This window comes from Triturus cristatus, chromosome 7 (assembly GCF_964204655.1).
Source record: "Triturus cristatus chromosome 7, aTriCri1.1, whole genome shotgun sequence".
NCBI classification, from domain to species: Eukaryota; Metazoa; Chordata; class Amphibia; order Caudata; family Salamandridae; genus Triturus; species Triturus cristatus.
The window spans coordinates 1,867,837,539-1,867,857,615 of NC_140590.1; the positions used below are offsets into that span (position 1 = coordinate 1,867,837,539).

General features: G+C 55.2%; 1 protein-coding gene across 3 annotated transcripts in view; it reads left to right on the forward strand.

Moving 5' to 3' along the window:
• Positions 1-20,077, forward strand: part of LOC146813540 (double-stranded RNA-specific adenosine deaminase-like) — a 318,386-nt gene that overhangs the window by 239,386 nt on the left and 58,923 nt on the right. For all 3 annotated transcript variants that reach the window (XM_085620305.1, XM_085620304.1, XM_085620303.1), the window contains one exon: positions 595-748. In XM_085620305.1, the coding sequence (XP_085476431.1) occupies positions 595-748 (154 nt within the window). The remainder of the gene's footprint in view (positions 1-594; positions 749-20,077) is intronic.

The window sequence follows — 20,077 nt, forward strand, 5'->3', positions numbered from 1 at the left end:
GTAACTACCGAAGTGAAGTTCCTGACTTACATTGGTATGGTGTAGAGAAACAGCCACTGGTGCCAGCATGCCACATGGCACCATATGTTGTCCACTGTCGTCACCTCTGGGGTGGAGGAAGCTGAGATTGTTTGACCAGGAATATTGTGAATGAAACTAGAGACAGTACCGCACCTCTAAACTAAATTAACTGGCCCTAGGAAATCTTTATGGAGGACGGATGGTTATCTGTATAGGATCCGACTGACTCTTTTCAGACACTTCATATTATTTTTACAAACATTTGTCATTGTTTTCTGGTCTTGTTATTTTTGTACTCTTTGGTTAATTGTGACAGTTTCCCTATATTAAGGATACATAGTGTGCTCCTCAAAGTAATAAAGACTTTTGTAAAGCAAAAACACTGACATGAGAATTGTTAGCCTTGCTGAACATTCTTTGATTATTCGAAAGTGAGTGAGCTGTACATCTTCCTGCACGGAATCCTGTGAATTGGCCCCGCCTCCAGCAGATCTATCCTTGCCGCAGCCATTATACCTATCCACTGTTTCAGTTTCTGACACTTTCCACTTTATTTTCTTTCTTTCTTTCTAGGTTTGTCTTTCAAACAAAGGTGGGCTCTCGCTGGTTTCCGGCCGCCTGCGCACACAGCAGAAACAGGGCGCGAGAGGATTGTGCTGAAGCAGCTCTTTGTATGCTGATCACAGAGGCAGAGAAAGAGAGATTCGCCCAAGGACACAGCCGATAGGTAACAAACCCTGACAATCCAGGCCTTTCTTTGCAGCCCTGCTTCCCAAGCGCAAGAAATAAGATGAAGCTGTGACATTTGCCTGTCATTACTTAATGTGCAGACTTGCCTCCACAGCTCTGCTATGGAATGTGCAGGCCTGCCTCCACAGCTCTGTCATTATGGAATGTGCAGCCCTATCTCCTCAGCTTTGTCACTACTGAATGCGCAGCCCTTATTCCTCATCTGTTATTATGGAATGTGCAGCCCTGCCACCACGGCTCTGCCATTATAGAATGTGCTGCCCTTCCTCCTCAGCTTTGTGTCACCGCTGAATGTGCAGCCCTTCTTCCTCAGCTCTGTCATTATGGAATGTGCAGCCCTGCCTCTACAGTCCTGTGTCAGTACTGAAAGTGCAGCCGTGCTTCATCATCTTTGTGTCATTACTGGATGTACAGCCCTGCTTCCACAGTTCTGCTATGGAATGTGCAGCCCTGCCACCACAACTGTTATTATGGATTGTGCAGCCCTGCCATTATGAAATGTGCAGCCCTGCCTCCACAGCTCTGCTATGGATTGTGCAGCCCTACCTCCTCCGCTTTCTGTCACTACGGAATGTGCAGCCCTCCCTCCACAGCTCAGTCATTATGGAATGTGCAGCCCTACCTCCACAGCCCTGTCATTATGGAATATATAGCCCTGTCTCCCTAGCCCTCTCTCGTTACTGAAGGTGCAGCCCCACCTCCCTATCTTTCTATTATTACTGAAGGTGCAGCCCGCCTCCTCAGCTCTCTCTACTGAATGTGCAGCCCCACCTCCACAGCTCTATCTTATAGAATGTATAGCCCAGTCTCCTCCGCTCTACCATTACTGAAGGTGCAGCCCCGCCCCCCTACCCCATCATCATTACTGAAGGTGCAGCCCCGCCTCCCTAGCTTTCTATCATTACTGACGGTGCAGCCCCGCCTACCTAGCTTTCTATTATTACTGACGGTGCAGCCCCGCCTCCCTAGCTTTCTATCATTACTGAAGGTGCAGCCCCCACCTCCCTACCGCTCTATCATTACTGAAGGTGGAGCTCCGCCTCCCTAGCTTTCTATCATTACTGAAGGTGCAGCCCCACCTCCCTAGCTTTCCATCATTATTGAAGGTGCAGCCCGCCTCCCTAGCTTTCTATCATTCCTGAAGGTGCAGCCCCGCCTCCCTATCTTTCTAGCATTACTGACGGTGCAGCCCCGCCTCCCTAGCTTTCTATCATTACTGACGATGCAGCCCCGCCTCCCTAGCTTTCTATCAATACTGACGGTGCAGCCCCGCCTCCCTAGCTTTCTATCATTACTGACGGTGCAGCCCCGCCTCCCTAGCTTTCTATCATTACTGACGATGCAGCCCCGCCTCCCTAGCTTTCTATCATTACTGAAGGTGCAGCCCCACCTCCCTAGCTTTCCATCATTATTGAAGGTGCAGCCCGCCTCCCTAGCTTTCTATCAATACTGACGGTGCAGCCCCGCCTCCCTAGCTTTCTATCATTACTGACGATGCAGCCCCGCCTCCCTAGCTTTCTATCATTACTGACGATGCAGCCCCGCCTCCCTAGCTTTCTATCAATACTGACGGTGCAGCCCCGCCTCCCTAGCTTTCTATCATTACTGAAGGTGCAGCCCCACCTCCCTAGCTTTCTATCATTCCTAAGGTGCAGCCCCGCCTCGCTAGCTTTATATCATTACTAAAGGTGCAGCCCCACCTCCCTAGCTTTTTATCATTACTGACGGTGCAGCCCCGCCTCCCTAGCTTTCTATTAATACTGACGGTGCAGCCCCGCCTCCCTGGCTTTCTATCATTCCTGAAGGTGCAGCCAGCCTCCCTAGCTTTCTATCATTACTGACGGTACAGCCCTGCCTCCCTAGCTTTCTATCATTACTGACGGTGCAGCCCGCCTTCCTATCTTTCTATCATTACTGACAGTGCAGCCCGCGTCCCTAGCCCTCCATCATTACTGAAGGTGCAGCCCCGCCTCCCTAGCTGTCTATCATTACTGACGGTGCAGCCCCACCTCCCTAGCTTTCTATCATTACTGACGGTGCAGCCCCACCGCCCTACCCCTCTATCATTACTGAAGGTGCAGCCCCACCTCCCTAGCTTTCTATCATTACTGAAGGTGCAGCCCTGCCTCCCTAGCCCTCCGTCATTACTGAAGGTGCAGCCCGCCTCCCTAGCTTTCTGTCATTACTGAAGGTGCAGCCTTGCCTCCCTAGCTTTCTATCATTACTGACGGTGCTGCCCCACCTCCCTAGCTTTCTATCACTACTGAAGGTGCAGCCCCACCTCCCTAGCTTTCTATCATTACTGATGGTGCAGCCCCGCCTCCCTAGCCCTCGGTCATTACTGAAGGTGCAGCCCCACCTCCCTAGCCCTCCATCATTACTGAAGGTGCAGCCCCGCCTCCCTAGCTTTCTATCATTACTGAAGGTGCAGCCCCGCCTCCCTAGCTTTCTATCATTACTGACGGTGCAGCCCCGCCTCACTAGCTTTCTATCATTACTGAAGGTGCAGCTCCGCCTCCCTAGCTTTCTATCATTACTGAAGGTGCAGCCCCGCCTTCCTATCTTTCTATCATTACTGAAGGTGCAGCCCCGCCTCCCTAGCTCTCTATCATTACTGAAGGTGCAACCTCGCCCCTCCATCATTACTGAAGGTGCAGCCCCGCCTCCCTAGCTTTCTATCATTACTGAAGGTGCAGCCCCGCCTCCCTAGCTTTCTATCATTACTGAAGGTGCAGCCCCGCCTCCCTAGCTTTATATCATTACTGACGGTGCAGCCCCACCTCCCTAGCTTTCTATCAATACTGACGGTGCAGCCCCGCCTCCCTAGCTTTCTATCATTACTGAAGGTGCAGCCCCACCTCCCTAGCTTTCTATCATTACTGAAGGTGCAGCCCCGCCTCCCTAGCTTTATATCATTACTGAAGGTGCAGCCCCGCCTCGCTAGCTTTCTATCATTACTAAAGGTGCAGCCCCACCTCCCTAGCTTTTTATCATTACTGACGGTGCAGCCCCGCCTCCCTAGCTTTCTATCATTACTGACGGTGCAGCCCGCCCCTCCATCATTACTGAAGGTGCAGCTCCGCCTCCCTATCTCTCTAGCATTACGGAAGTTGCAACCCCCACCTCCCTACCCCTCTATCATTACTGAAGGTGCAACCCCCACCTCCCTACCCCTCTATCATTACTGAAGGTGCAGCCCCTCCTCCCTAGCTTTCTATCATTACTGAAGGTGCAGCCCCACCTCCCTAGATTTCTATCATCACTGACGGTGCAGCCCTGCCTCTCTATCTTTCTAGCATTACTGACGGTGCAGCCCCGCCTCCCTAGCTCTCTATCATTACTGAAGGTGCAGCCTCGCCCCTCCATCATTACTGAAGGTGCAGCCCCGCCTTCCTAGCTTTCTATCATTACTGACGATGCAGCCCCGCCTCCCTAGCTTTCTATCATTACTGAAGGTGCAGCCCCGCCTCCCTAGCTTTCTATCATTACTGAAGGTGCAGCCCCGCCTCCCTAGCTTTCTGTCATTACTGAAGGTGCAGCCCCGCCTCCCTAGCTTTCCATCATTACTGAAGGTGCAGCCCGCCTCCCTAGCTTTCCAGCATTACTGAAGGTGCAGCCCCTCCTCCCTAGCTTTCTATCATTACTGACGGTGCAGCCCCGCCCCTCCATCATTACTGAAGGTGCAGCTCCGCCTCCCTAGCTTTCCAGCATTACTGACGTTGCAAACCCCACATCCCTACCCCTCTATCATTACTGAAGGTACAGCCCCGCCTCCCTAGCTTTCTATCATTACTGAAGGTGCAACCCCCTCCTCCCTACCCCTCTATCATTACTGAAGGTGCAGCCCCTCCTCCCTAGCTTTCTATCATTACTGACGGTGCAGCCCCGCCCCTCCATCATTACTGAAGGTGCAGCTCCGCCTCCCTATCTTTCTAGTATTACTGACGTTGCAAACCCCACCTCCCTACCCCTCTATCATTACTGAAGGTGCAGCCCCACCTTCCTAGATTTCTATCATTACTGACGGTGCAGCCCTGCCTCTCTATCTTTCTAGCATTAATGACGGTGCAGCCCCACCTCCCTAGCTTTATATCATTACTGAAGGTGCAGCCCCGCCTCCCTAGCTTTATATCATTACTGAAGGTGCAGCCCCGCCTCGCTAGCTTTCTATCATTACTAAAGGTGCAGCCCGCCTCCCTAGCTTTCTATCATTACTGACGGTGCAGCCCCGCCTCCCTAGCTTTCTATCATTACTGACGATGCAGCCCCGCCTCCCTAGCTTTCTATCATTACTGAAGGTGCAGCCTCGCCCCTCCATCATTACTGAAGGTGCAGCCCCGCCTTCCTAGCTTTCTATCATTACTGACGATGCAGCCCCGCCTCCCTAGCTTTCTATCATTACTGACGATGCAGCCCGCCTCCCTAGCTTTCTATCATTACTGAAGGTGCTGCCCCGCCTTCCTATCTTTCTATCATTACTGAAGGTGCAGCCTTGCCCCTCCATCATTACTGAAGGTGCAGCCCGCCTCCCTAGCTTTCTATCATTACTGAAGGTGCAGCCCCGCCTCCCTAGCTTTCTGTCATTACTGAATGTGCAGCCCCGCCTCCCTAGCTTTCCATCATTACTGAAGGTGCAGCCCGCCTCCCTAGCTTTCCAGCATTACTGACGGTGCAGCCCCACCTCCCTAGCTTTCTATCATTACTGACGGTGCTGTCCCACCTCCCTAGCTTTCCGTCATTACTGACAGTGCAGCCCCGCCTCCCTAGCTTTCTATCATTACTGACGGTGCAGCCCCGCCCCTCCATCATTACTGAAGGTGCAGCTCCGCCTCCCTATCTTTCTAGCATTACTGACGTTGCAAACCCCACATCCCTACCCCTCTATCATTACTGAAGGTGCAGCCCCGCCTCCCTAGCCCTCCGTCGTTACTGACGGTGCAGGACCGCCTCCCTAGCTTTCTATCATTACTGAAGGTGCAGCCCCGCCTTCCTATCTTTCTATCATTACTGAAGGTGCAGCCTTGCCCCTCCATCATTACTGAAGGTGCAGCCCGCCTCCCTAGCTTTCTATCATTACTGAAGGTGCAGCCCCGCCTCTCTAGCTTTCTGTCATTACTGAATGTGCAGCCCCACCTCCCTAGCTTTCCATCATTACTGAAGGTGCAGCCCGCCTCCCTAGCTTTCCAGCATTACTGACGGTGCAGCCCCACCTCCCTAGCTTTCTATCATTACTGACGGTGCTGCCCCACCTCCCTAGCTTCCCGTCATTACTGACAGTGCAGCCCCGCCTCCCTAGCTTTCTATCATTACTGACGGTGCAGCCCCGCCCCTCCATCATTACTGAAGGTGCAGCTCCGCCTCCCTATCTTTCTAGCATTACTGATGTTGCAAACCCCACATCCCTACCCCTCTATCATTACGGAAGGTGCAGCCCCGCCTCCCTAGCTTTCTATCATTACTGAAGGTGCAGCCCCCACCTCCCTATCCCTCTATCATTACTGAAGGTGCAGCCCCACCTCCCTAGCTTTCTATCATTACTGAAGGAGCAGCCCCGCCTCCCTAGCCTCCGTCATTACTGATGGTGCAGCCCCGCCTCCCTAGCTTTCTATCATTACTGAAGGTGTAGCCTCGCCTCCCTAGCTTTCTATCATTACTGAAGGTGCAGCCCCACCTCCCTAGATTTCTATCATTACTGACGGTGCAGCCCTGCCTCTCTATCTTTCTAGCATTACTGACGGTGCAGCCCCACCTCCCTAGCTTTCTATCATTACTAAAGGTGCAGCCCCGCCTCCCTAGCTTTATATCATTACTGAAGGTGCAGCCCGCCTCACTAGCTTTCTATCATTACTAAAGGTGCAGCCCGCCTCCCTAGCTTTCTATCATTACTGACGGTGCAGCCCCGCCTCCCTAGCTTTCTATCATTACTGAAGGTGCAGCCACCACCTTCCTACCCCTCTATCATTACTGAAGGTGCAGCCCCACCTCCCTAGCTTTCTATCATTACTGAAGGTGCAGCCCCGCCTCCCTAGCCCTCCGTCGTTACTGACGGTGCAGGACCGCCTCCCTAGCTTTCTATCATTACTGAAGGTGCAGCCCCACCTCCCTAGCTTTCTATCAATACTGACGGTGCAGCCCCGCCTCCCTAGCTTTCTATAATTACTGAAGGTGCAGCCCCCACCTCCCTACCGCTCTATCATTACTGAAGGAGCAGCCCGCCTCCCTAGCTTTCTATAATTACTGAAGGTGCAGCCCCACCTCCCTACCTTTCCATCATTACTGACGGTGCAGCCCCGCCTCCCTAGCTTTCTATCATTACTGAAGGTGCAGCCCGCCTCCCTAGCTTTCTATCATTACTGAAGGTGCAGCCCCGCCTCCCTAGCTTTCTATCATTACTGACGGTGCAGCCCCGCCTCCCTAGCTTTCTATCATTACTGACGGTGCAGCCCCGCCCCTCCATCATTACTGACGGTGCAGCCCCGCCTCCCTATCTTTCTAGCATTCCTGAAGTTGCAACCCCCACCTCCTTACCGCTCTATCATTACTGAAGGTGCAACCCCGCCTCCCTAGCTTTCTATCATTACTGAAGGTGCAGCCCCGCCTCCCAAGCTTTCTATCATTACTGAAGGTGCAGCCCCACCTCCCTATCTTTCTATTAATAATGACGGTGCAGCCCCGCCTCCCTAGCTTTCTATCATTACTGAAGGTGCAGCCCCGCCTCCCAAGCTTTCTATCATTACTGAAGGTGCAGCCCCACCTCCCTATCTTTCTATTAATACTGACCTTGCAAACCCCACATCCCTACCCCTCTATCATTACTGAAGGTACAGCCCCGCCTCCCTAGCTTTCTATCATTACTGATGGTGCAACCCCCTCCTCCCTACCCCTCTATCATTACTGAAGGTGCAGCCCCTCCTCCCTAGATTTCTATCATTACTGACGGTGCAGCCCCGCCCCTCCATCATTACTGAAGGTGCAGCTCCGCCTCCCTATCTTTCTAGCATTACTGACGTTGCAAACCCCACCTCCCTACCCCTCTATCATTACTGAAGGTGCAGCCCCACCTCCCTATCTTTCTATTAATACTGACGGTGCAGCCCCACCTCCCTAGATTTCTATCATTACTGACGGTGCAGCCCTGCCTCTCTATCTTTCTAGCATTACTGACGGTGCAGCCCCACCTCCCTAGCTTTCTATCATTACTGAAGGTGCAGCCCCGCCTCCCTAGCTTTATATCATTACTGAAGGTGCAGCCCCGCCTCGCTAGCTTTCTATCATTACTAAAGGTTGTTGGACAGGCTACATGAAGGGCTTGCTCCCTCCCCGCATGACAGGGCCCAAGCCCCGGCCCTCCAGGTGTTACCCACAGAAACAACCCGCACCCCGTCTCCAGACGGAGCTCCTGCCCCCGGACATCTATGTATCATGGGGCCGAACCACTACCGGCTCCCCAGGCCGGACCAGCCGCCATCTTGGACACGGCACCACGAGGCCGCGTGGCCTCAGCTCGACCCTAACCCTGGGCCTGGCCAGGCCCCGACATCTCGGCACCACCATCCACCCAGGAGGTGAACGGACCACTTGGCAGGTCGATGGGAGAAAGAAGTGTCGATGGCTCTCCCCCGCCAGGTGCAGATCGCCCTCCAGCTCCCCCGGGCGCTGGCTCCACCCCCCTGCTGGGTGTCTGGACTCCCTCACCCCGGACCCCCCGACCTCCAAGTGCGAGGGTCCGGACATCAAAGGGCGCCAGACCTATAACTAGGGTAGCTCCAGAGCAGGAAGGCAGTTGTATCCTGGAGTCAAGAGACACCGAGAAGAACTCAGCCTTGACGGACTACCGGCGCTGCTGTAGCCCTGCCTTGTGAACTATCGTCCTGCCTGCTGGCGCTGCCGCGGCCTTCTGCATCCTCCATCCTCGTCGGGACCTGCTGGCGCTGCCGCGGACCGTTGTAACGACCACCTTCATCGGGACCTGCTGGCGCTGCCGCGGACCGTGTAACGACCACCTTCATCGGGACCTGCTGGCGCTGCCGCGGACCGTGTAACGACTACCTTCACCGGGACCTGCTGGCGCTGCCGCGGCCCGTCCAAAGCTAGAACACCGAGCTCGAGGATTGTGAGCTATCCATCATACCATCTCAGCTACCAGATTGGTAACCAGACTGTCCCGCTACCCCCTTTCCCAAACCAAGAGACTAGAATCGAGGGGACCCCTGAGTCCAGACCTCCTTGTACCATTCCATCGTACCTTAAGAAATCGCTTATAAAGAACGTTAAATCCTATCCTTGTGTGGTGTATATCTGTGGGGGGGAAGTTACTCATCTGTACGATCGCTGGAGACGGCTCTCCCCGGAGACCTCTCCCCTTGTCCTCGGCCGACCCTCCCGGTCCGTCTAACATTGGTGGCCAGCGGCGCGATCCGAATCAACGCGTAATCGTACAGAGAGTAGCTCACCCCACGACAAAACCACAATGTCAACCAAAGAGAGCGGATCCACCGAGAAATTCCAGATGGATAAATTGGAAGAGTACAGCCATCGTGAATTGAAACAATTCTGCATGGAACTAGGCATTGCTACCACCGGCCTGAGTACCAAAGACGATTTTAAGCACGCCATTGAGTCGTGGGCAGAAACCGGGGTCGCCAGATCCCCAGACCGAAACGGTGCAGCATCAGAGAGGAACGCCACGGCTCCCGAGGAGCGAGGAACGGGCCTCTCGCAGGAAGAGATCCAAGAAAGAGAAAAAAACAGACTACATGAGTTAGAAATGGCACGGCTCAAAATGGACGGTGAACTAAAATTAGCCGAGCAAAAACTGAACCTAGAACATCTGCGGCTCCGAGAAGAACGGGAAGAAAAACAGAGGCAGAGAGAGCTCGAAGAAAAAAGATTAGCATACGAACACGAGCGCAAACTGGCAGAAATAGAACTACGGAAGCAGAACAATGAACCGGAGGTGCCCGAGCGACCGCGCACCCCGGGAGCGACAGAAAAGAAAGTCCACATCCCCAAGGATGTCGTCCGAGAGTATGTCCGAGAGGACGACATACAACAGTGGTTCAAGGCCTACGAGATCGCCATGACCTCCCACCGGATCGATCGAAGTGACTGGGGAGCCGGCCTATGGGGGAGGTTCGTCAACGAAGGCCGCGATGCCCTGCTACAGCTCCCAGACCATCAGATGTCGTCCTATGACCACATGAAGGCTGCCCTCCTCACCCGATATGGGCTCACACCCGAAATGTACCGCCAGAGGTTTCGGGACTGCACCCGGATCCCAGGTACAACTTGGGTGGAATATGTCAACTATTTCAGCCGAGCCTTCGAGGGTTGGATCAAGGGAAGCCACGTAACGACCTACGAGCAACTTTTTAATCTCATGGTGTGGGAGCACCTCTCTAACAACTGCTTCGTCGAGCTCAGGCAGCACCTCCTCGACAGTAAATTGACTGACCCACGGCAACTCGCCGCCGAAGCTGACCGGTGGGAAAGCACCCGAGTGGGCCGGAGAGGGCCACACGAGCAGAACCGGAACAACCAAGGTCAGCACCGTCCCAGAGGAGGAGGAGGAGGAGGAGGCCAGGGGCGAGGGAGAGACACCGTCTCGGCCGCTCCCGCTGCCAGCACCCCGCCCCCGGCCAGCCGGGGGAACCCCCCGATGCGCCCGGGGTTCCGAGCCAACGTCACGTGTCACCGATGCCAGCGAGTCGGCCACTACGCCAATGACCCGAACTGTCCACAGAACCAAACTCCAAAACCCCGCCAGGTAGCTGCCGCCGCCCTGGGGGGAGAACAAATCTCCGAAGAACAAGAAGAATACGAGCAGGCACAACAACAGTGGGAACCGGCCGCCATGGTTCTAGCGTGCCTAGGGGGAAAAGACATGGTCCCGCGGGCCCCCCTACCCGCCAACACCAGAAAATATAGCCAGTGGGTGAACATTAATGGGCGCCGGGTCGAAGCCCTACGTGACACAGGGGCCAGTGTGACGGCCGTCCGCTGTCACCTGGTAAAACCAGAGCAGATCCTGCCGAACATTCTCTGCCCCGTCCGCTCAGCCGACAATTCAGAGAGTCTATGTCGGATGGCCTGCGTCCCCTTCGAATGGGGAGGGGTCTCCGGCATGTTGAAGGTGACGGTCCGGGATGATGCCCCCGTGGACTGTCTCCTGGGGAATGATCTTGAGAGTTCCCCGTGGGCCGCCGTCGAAAGAAGAGAGCACCTGGGGATGCTGGGCCTCCCGGACTGGGCGTGCGTAACCACCCGGTCCATGGCCGCCCGTGCCATCCCCCGACCAGAAGAACCAGAATGGCCTGCACCTCCTCCCCCGATCGCTCCAGTAGAGGACACCGACTATACCGACCCCCCAGAGCAAACCCCCGAAGGGGTCGCCCAGCCCCAGGACCTTCCCGACCTGGCTCAGTGGCGTCAAGAAGGGGGGCCCACCCAGGAACAGTTCCGTCAAGAGCAGAAGACCTGTCCCTCCCTCGAGGGACTCCGCCAGCAAGCCCTCGCCCAGAGCGCAGGGGACACCACCGGAGCCCATTGGATCTATTGGGACAACGACCTATTGTACAGTGAACAGAGAATCGCGGAGTTAGGGGCCAGTCGAGTGCTGGTGGTGCCCCTCCGTTTCAGAGACTTCCTGTTAAATTTGGCCCACGATGTCCCTCTGGCTGGACACCTGGGCCAGGACAAAACCTACAGTCGCCTGGTAACCCACTTTTTCTGGCCGAAGATGAGAAACGACGTCCTCAACCACTGCCGGTCCTGCCCCACGTGCCAGGCCAGCGGGAAGAGCGGCCGCAAGCTCAAAGCACCTCTGCAACCCTTCCCAGTTGTCACCACCCCGTTCGAGAGGGTGGGAATAGACATTGTGGGGCCCCTGGACCCCCGCACAGCACAAGGACATCGGTTCATCCTGGTACTGGTGGACCACGCCACCCGCTACCCCGAGGCTGTGCCCCTGCGAACTGTAACAGCCCCGGTGGTCGGCCGGGCCTTAATGGGGATCTTCTCCCGGGTGGGCTTCCCCCGAGAAGTCGTCAGCGACCGAGGCACAAACTTTATTTCGAAATATATGAAGTCCCTCTGGCAACAGTGCGGGGTCACCTACCGATTCACGACCCCCTATCATCCTCAAGGAAACGGACTAGTTGAGCGATTCAACCGCACGCTCAAGGGAATGATTGGGGGATTGGAAGAGCCCCTCCGTCGCCAGTGGGATGTACTACTTCCGTGCCTCCTCTTCGCCTATCGAGAAGTTCCCCAGAAATCCCTCGGTTTTAGCCCTTTCGAACTCTTGTACGGGCACCCTGTGCGAGGGCCCCTCAGCCTAGTCAAAGAAGGTTGGGAGATGGCCCCCCTAAAGACCCCTCCAGACGTCTTCAAGTACCTCCTGACACTACGCAATCAGACCCGGCGATTCAGGGAAATGGCAAAAGCGAATCTTGAGGCCAGTCAGGAGGACATGAAAAAATGGTACGATCAAAATGCCTCCTCCGTCGAATTCGAACCTGGTCAACAAGTGTGGGTGATGTCCCCCACCGAACCATGTGCCTTGCAGGACAAGTGGACGGGGCCCTTCAAAGTGGTCGAACGCAAGAGCCCAGTCACCTATCTCATCGATATGGAGTCTCCCCGGAACCCCCTCCGGGTCCTCCACACCAACAGACTCAAACCCCACTTTGTGCGCTCGGAACTCAGCCTCCTGATGGCTACAGACAGTGGGGCGGAAGAAGACTCCGAGCCTCTCCCGGATCTCCTGAAGACTCAGGAGAAAGATGGTTCCGTGGACGGGGTCCGGCTCTCCGATGCCCTCACCCCAGAGCAGCGCCAAGGCTGCCGGGACCTCCTGCTGCAGTTTGCTACTTTGTTTTCCCTCACCCCAGGGGTCACCCCCTGGTGCTTGCACGACGTGGACACTGGGGACAGTCCCCCCTATCAGACACCGGGCATACCGCGTACCAGATCGGCTGCGGGCCTGCATCCAAGAGGAAGTATCCAAGATGCTCACGCTCGGGGTCATCGAGCCCTCGGACAGCCCCTGGGCCACCCGGTCGTGCTAGTCCCCAAAGCTGCTTCCCCCGGCACCACTCCTGAACTCCGATTCTGCGTCGACTATCGGGGCTTGAATGCTGTCACCAGGACCGACACTCATCCCATCCCCCGAGCGGATGAATTGATCGACCGCATGGGGGCTGCCCGCTACCTCAGCATCTTCGACCTGACAGCGGGCTACTGGCAGATCGGTCTCACACCCCGGGCCCAAGAACGGTCCGCCTTTTCTACCCCCGATGGCCACTACCACTTCAAGGTCATGCCCTTCGGCATGAAGAATGCCCCAGCTACTTTTCAGCGACTAGTGAACCAGGTCTTGGCGGGGCTCGAGGAGTTCAGCGCCGCCTACCTGGACGATATCGCTGTGTACAGCCGCCACTGGTCCGACCACCTCCACCACCTTCGAGAGGTCCTGCAGGCCCTCCAGCGGGCCGGCCTCACAATCAAGGCCGGCAAGTGCCAAATTGGTCAGGGATCCGTGACCTACCTCGGACACCAGGTGGGAAGCGGTCTGGTGGCCCCTCTGCAACTCAAAATCGCTGCCATCCAGTCCTGGCAGCCCCCAGTCACGCAGACCGAGGTCCGATCCTTCGTGGGGCTCACCGGCTACTACTGGCGGTTCGTGAGGGACTATGGCAGCATTGTGGGGCCCCTCACGGGTCTCACGTCCAAAAACCACCCGAAGAAGATTAACTGGACCCCCGACTGTCAAGCCGCCTTCGAGAAGCTGAAAGCCGCCCTGTGCACTGCCCCTGTGCTCCAGGCCCCCGATTACAGTCGGGAATTCATTGTGCAAACGGATGCCTCCGACCACGGCATCGGGGCGGTCCTCTCCCAGCTGAACCCCGAGGGTCTTGACCAGCCGGTGGCCTTCATCAGCAGACGCCTCCTGGCCCGAGAACAGCGCTGGAGCACAATCTAGAGGGAGGCCTTCGCAGTGGTGTGGGCCCTCAAAAAGCTCCGGCCCTATCTCTTCGGTACCCACTTCCGGGTGCAAACAGATCATCGACCCCTGCAGTGGCTAATGCAGATGCGGGGGGAAAACCCCAAACTATTGCGCTGGTCCATCTCCCTGCAGGGGATGGACTTCACTGTGGAACATCGACCGGGCCAAGACCACGCCAACGCAGATGGCCTGTCACGCTTTTTCCGCCTCGACGAGGAGAGTCCCCAAGAGGATGGGTGACTCTCCCCGCCTTCAGCTGGGGGGGACGCATGTTGGACAGGCCACATGAAGGGCTTGCTCCCTCCCCGCATGACAGGGCCCAAGCCCCGGCCCTCCAGGTGTTACCCACAGAAACAACCCGCACCCCGTCTCCAGACGGAGCTCCTGCCCCCGGACATCTATGTATCATGGGGCCGAACCACTACCGGCTCCCCAGGCCGGACCAGCCGCCATCTTGGACACGGCACCACGAGGCCGCGTGGCCTCAGCTCGACCCTAACCCTGGGCCTGGCCAGGCCCCGACATCCCGGCACCACCATCCACCCAGGAGGTGAACGGACCACTTGGCAGGTCGATGGGAGAAAGAAGTGTCGATGGCTCTCCCCCGCCAGGTGCCGATCGCCCTCCAGCTCCCCCGGGCGCTGGCTCCACCCCCCTGCTGGGTGTCTGGACTCCCTCACCCCGGACCCCCCGACCTCCAAGTGCGAGGGTCCGGACATCAAAGGGCGCCAGACCTATAACTAGGGTAGCTCCAGAGCAGGAAGGCAGTTGTATCCTGGAGTCGAGAGACACCGAGAAGAACTCAGCCTTGACGGACTACCGGCGCTGCCGTAGCCCTGCCTTGTGAACTATCGTCCTGCCTGCTGGCGCTGCCGCGGCCTTCTGCATCCTCCATCCTCGTCGGGACCTGCTGGCGCTGCCGCGGACCGTTGTAACGACCACCTTCATCGGGACCTGCTGCCGCGGACCGTGTAACGACCACCTTCATCGGGACCTGCTGGCGCTGCCGCGGACCGTGTAACGACCACCTTCACCGGGACCTGCTGGCGCTGCCGCGGCCCGTCCAAAGCTAGAACACCGAGCTCGAGGATTGTGAGCTATCCATCATACCATCTCAGCTACCAGATTGGTAACCAGACTGTCCCGCTACCCCCTTTCCCAAACCAAGAGACTAGAATCGAGGGGACCCCTGAGTCCAGACCTCCTTGTACCATTCCATCGTACCTTAAGAAATCGCTTATAAAGAACGTTAAATCCTATCCTTGTGTGGTGTATATCTGTGGGGGGGAAGTTACTCATCTGTACGATCGCTGGAGACGGCTCTCCCCAGAGACCTCTCCCCTTGTCCTCGGTTGACCCTCCCGGTCCATCTAACAAAGGTGCAGCCCGCCTCCCTAGCTTTCTATCATTACTGACAGTGCAGCCCCGCCTCCCTAGCTTTCTATCATTACTGACGATGCAGCCCCGACTCCCTAGCTTTCTATCATTACTGAAGGTGCAGCCCCGCCTCCCTAGCTTTCCATCATTACTGAAGGTGCAGCCCGCCTCCCTAGCTTTCCAGCATTACTGACGGTGCAGCCCCACCTCCCTATCTTTCTAGCATTACTGAAGTTGCAACCCCCACCTCCTTACCGCTCTATCATTACTGAAGGTGCAACCCCGCCTCCCTAGCTTTCTATCATTACTGACGGTGCAGCCCCGCCCCTCCATCATTACTGAAGGTGCAGCTCCGCCTCCCTATCTTTCTAGCATTACTGACGTTGCAAACCCCACATCCCTACCCCTCTATCATTACTGAAGGTACAGCCCCGCCTCCCTAGCTTTCTATCATTACTGAAGGTGCAACCCCCTCCTCCCTACCCCTCTATCATTACTGAAGGTGCAGCCCCTCCTCCCTAGCTTTCTATCATTACTGACGGTGCAGCCCCGCCCCTCCATCATTACTGAAGGTGCAGCTCCGCCTCCCTATCTTTCTAGCATTACTGACGTTGCAAACCCCACCTCCCTACCCCTCTATCATTACTGAAGGTGCAGCCCCACCTCCCTAGATTTCTATCATTACTGACGGTGCAGCCCTGCCTCTCTATCTTTCTAGCATTACTGACGGTGCAGCCCCACCTCCCTAGCTTTCTATCATTACTGAAGGTGCAGCCCCGCCTCCCTAGCTTTATATCATTACTGAAGGTGCAGCCCGCCTCGCTAGCTTTCTATCATTACTAAAGGTGCAGCCCGCCTCCCTAGCTTTCTATCATTACTGACGGTGCAGCCCCGCCTCACTAGCTTTCTATCATTACTGAAGATGCAGCCCCGCCTCCCTAGCTTTCTATCATTACTGAAGGTGCAGCCCCCACCTTCCTACCCCTCTATCATTACTGAAGGTGCAGCCCCACCTCCCTAGCTTTCTATCATTACTGAAGGTGCAGCCCCGCCTCCCTAGCCCTCCGTCGTTACTGACGGTGCAGGACCGCCTCCCTAGCTTTCTATCACTACTGAAGGTGCAGCCCCACCTCCCTAGCTTTCTATCAATACTGACGGTGCAGCCCCGCCTCCCTAGCTTTCTATATTTACTGAAGGTGCAGCCCCCACCTCCCTACCGCTCTATCATTACTGAAGGTGCAGCCCGCCTCCCTAGCTTTCTATAATTACTGAAGGTGCAGCCCCACCTCCCTACCTTTCCATCATTACTGACGGTGCAGCCCCGCCTCCCTAGCTTTCCATCATTACTGAAGGTGCAGCCCCGCCTCCCTAGCTTTCTATCATTACTGAAGGTACAGCCCCGCCTCCCTAGCTTTCCATCATTACTGACGGTGCAGCCCGCCTCCCTAGCTTTCTATCATTACTGAAGGTGCAGCCCCGCCTCCCTAGCCCTCCGTCATTACTGAAGGTGCAGCCCCGCCTCCCTAGCCCTCTGTCATTACTGAAGGTGCAGCCCCGCCTCCCTAGCCCTCCGTCATTACTGAAGGTGTAGCCCCGCCTCCCTAGCTTTCTATCATTACTGAAGGTGCAGCCCCACCTCCCTAGCTTTCCATCATTACTGAAGGTGCAGCCCCACTTCCCTAGCCCTCTGTCATTACTGAAGGAGCAGTCCCGCCTCCCTAGCCCTCAGTCATTACTGACAGTGCAGCCCCGCCTCCCTAGCTTTCTATCATTACTGAAGATGCAGCCCGCCTCCCTATCTTTCTATCATTACTGAAGGTGCAGCCCCCACCTCCCTATCCCTCTATCATTACTGAAGGTGCAGCCCCACCTCCCTAGCTTTCTATCATTACTGAAGGAGCAGCCCCGCCTCCCTAGCCTCCGTCATTACTGATGGTGCAGCCCCGCCTCCCTAGCTTTCTATCATTACTGAAGGTGCAGCCCCACCTCCCTAGCTTTCTATCATTACTGAAGGTGCAGCCCTGCCTCCCTAGCTTTCTATCATTACTAAAGGTGCAGCCCCACCTCCCTAGGTTTCTATAATTACTGAAGGTGCAGCCCTCGTCCCTAGCTTTCCGTCATTACTGAAGGTGCAGCCCCGCCTCCCTAGCCCTCCGTCATTACTGAAGGTGCAGCCCCGCCTCCGTAGCCCTCCATCATTACTCAAGGTGCAGCCCCGCCTCCCTAGCTTTCTATCATTACTGAAGGTGTAGCCTCGCCTCCCTAGCTTTCTATCATTACTGAAGGTGCTGCCCCGCCTCCCTAGCTTTCCGTCATTACTGAAGGTGAAGCCCCACCTCCCTAGCTTTCCGTCATTACTGAAGGTGCAGCCCCACCTCCCTAGCTTTCTATAATTACTGAAGGTGCAGCCCCGCCACCCTAGCTTTCATTACTGAAGGTGCAGCCCCGCCACCCTAGCTTTCCGTCATTACTGTCGGTGCAACCCGCCTCCCTAGATTTCTATCATTACTGACGGTGCAGCCCCGCCCCTCCATCATTACTGAAGGTGCAGCCCCGCCTTCCTATCTTTCTATCATTACTGAAGGTTCAGCCCTGCCTCCCTAGCTCTCTATCATTACTGAAGGTGCAGCCCCACCTCCCTAGCCCTCCATCATTACTGAAGGTGCAGCCGCACCTCCCTAGCTTTCTATCATCACTGAAGGTGCAGCCCCGCCTCCCTAGCCCCCAGTCATTACGGAAGGTGCAGCCCCGCCCCTCCATCATTACTGAAGGTGCAGCTCCGCCCCTCCATCATTACTGAAGGTGCAGCTCCGCCTCCCGAGCTTTCTATCATTACTGAAGGTGCAGCCCCGCCTCCCTAGCTTTCTATCATTACTGAAGGTGCAGCCCCGCCTCCCTAGCTTTCCGTCATTACTGAAGGTGCAACCCCCACCTCCCTAGCCCTCCATCATTACTGAAGGTGCAACCCCCACCTCCATAGCCCTCCTTCATTACTGAAGGTGCAGCCCCACCTCCCTAGCTTTCCATCATTACTGAAGGTGCAGCCCCTCCTCCCTAGCTTTCCATCATTACTGAAGGTGCAGCCCCGCCTCCCTAGTTTTCCATCATTACTGAAGGTGCTGCCCCGCCTCCCTAGCTTTCTATCATTACTGACGGTGCAGCCCCGCCTCCCTAGCTTTCCATCATTACTGAAGGTGCAGCCCGCCTCCCTAGCTTTTTATCATTACTGAAGGTGCAGCCCCACCTCCCTAGCTTTCTATAATTACTGAAGGTGCAGCCCTCCTCCCTAGCTTTCCGTCATTACTGAAGGTGCAGCCCGCCTCCCTAGCTTTTTATCATTACTGAAGGTGCAGCCCCGCCTCCATAGCTTTCCATCATTACTGAAGGTGCAGCCCCGCCTCCCTAGCTTTCTATCATTACTGACGGTGCAGCCCCGCCTCCCTAGCTTTCTATCATTACTGACGTTGCAGCCCCGCCTCCCTATCTTTCTAGCATTACTGACGTTGCAGCCCCGCCTCCCTAGCTTTCCATCATTACTTAAGGTGCAGCCCGCCTCCCTAGCTTTCTATCATTTCTGAAGATGCAGCCCGCCTCCCTAGCTTTTTATCGTTACTGAAGTTGCTGCCCTGCCTCCCTAGCTTTCTATCATTACTGAATATGCAGCCCCGCCCCTACATCATTACTGAATGTGCAGCCCCGCCCTTCCATCATTACTGAAGGTGCAGTCATGCCGCTACATACATTTCTCTGCCCTTGTTGAATAGTAGTGGTTTGCCTGCTTTACTGAAGGTGCAGCCCTGACGCATTTGGAGAGTTGACAGCCATTGTTAAACCGCACAACTGTGCTTACCATAATCAAAATTGCAGTTTCGCCTCCACTGCCCTTTGTTTGCAGCTACTTGGTGTGCAGCCCTGCCCCAGCCCTTAGTCTGCAGTTACTGAACATGCAGCCCATCCCCCAGTCCTTAGTCAGCAGTTACTGAAGGTGCAGCCCATCCCCCAGCCCTTAGTCAGCAGTTACTGAAGGTGCAGCCCATCCCCAGCCCTTAATCAGCAGTTACTGAAGGTGCAGCCCTGCACCAGCCGTTTGTCTGCAGTTACTGAAGATGCTTGATTGGGAAACAAGGAAACCCTACCCACAAGGAGCTTGGGTATTATGTACTGTAAGGAAACAATAGCTCATGCGGATTAATACTTAACAATATAGTATGTAATCTAAAATAATGATGAAAAAAAGAAAAGGGGATTATGAAAGATGTCAGAAGAAAAGGCAAAGCCATACACGTTAGGTCTTTTTTGTGAAGAATGTTCTTCGTTTATATTACTAGAATATTTACACAAGAAGTGGACATAAATTTACAATACAAATTGACATTAGACAAACAAATTACAAATTAGTGTCCCAATGAAAAAAACCTTTAAACAAACAAATAACATAAAATACGACATACAAACAAGGTTTCCATTTCTCTTTACAAAGGCAATCACAAGTAATTAATAATTCAAATTAGCAACACTCAATTATTATAGGTGTTGATTTAGTGATTTGCCTATCGCGTCAACGGCGTTTCGACCCTATTCCAAGTTAAAGGGTCTCGTCAGGACTGTCTAATATAGGGACACCTTATCGTCCAGGACAGGTCTAGCGTGTAAGTGTACAGTGACACCGTGTTCAAAGTGAAAGGATAAAATACTCACAGGTACCCAGCCGGGTGCCCTGTGAGAGAGGACTCACACGGAGGCAGTTGCCCACTGTAATTCAATACGGTTTTGATTTTAGCGTGATGTAAGGGTCCTTCAATGTATGACACCTACAGAAGCTCCAGGCTGCTGTGTAGCTGTCGCCTCGTAATAACGAGTCCGGTAAACTCTCTTCCTCCTTCCGGGGTTACGAATGTCCCGAGAAGTGCTGCAGCAGGCAAC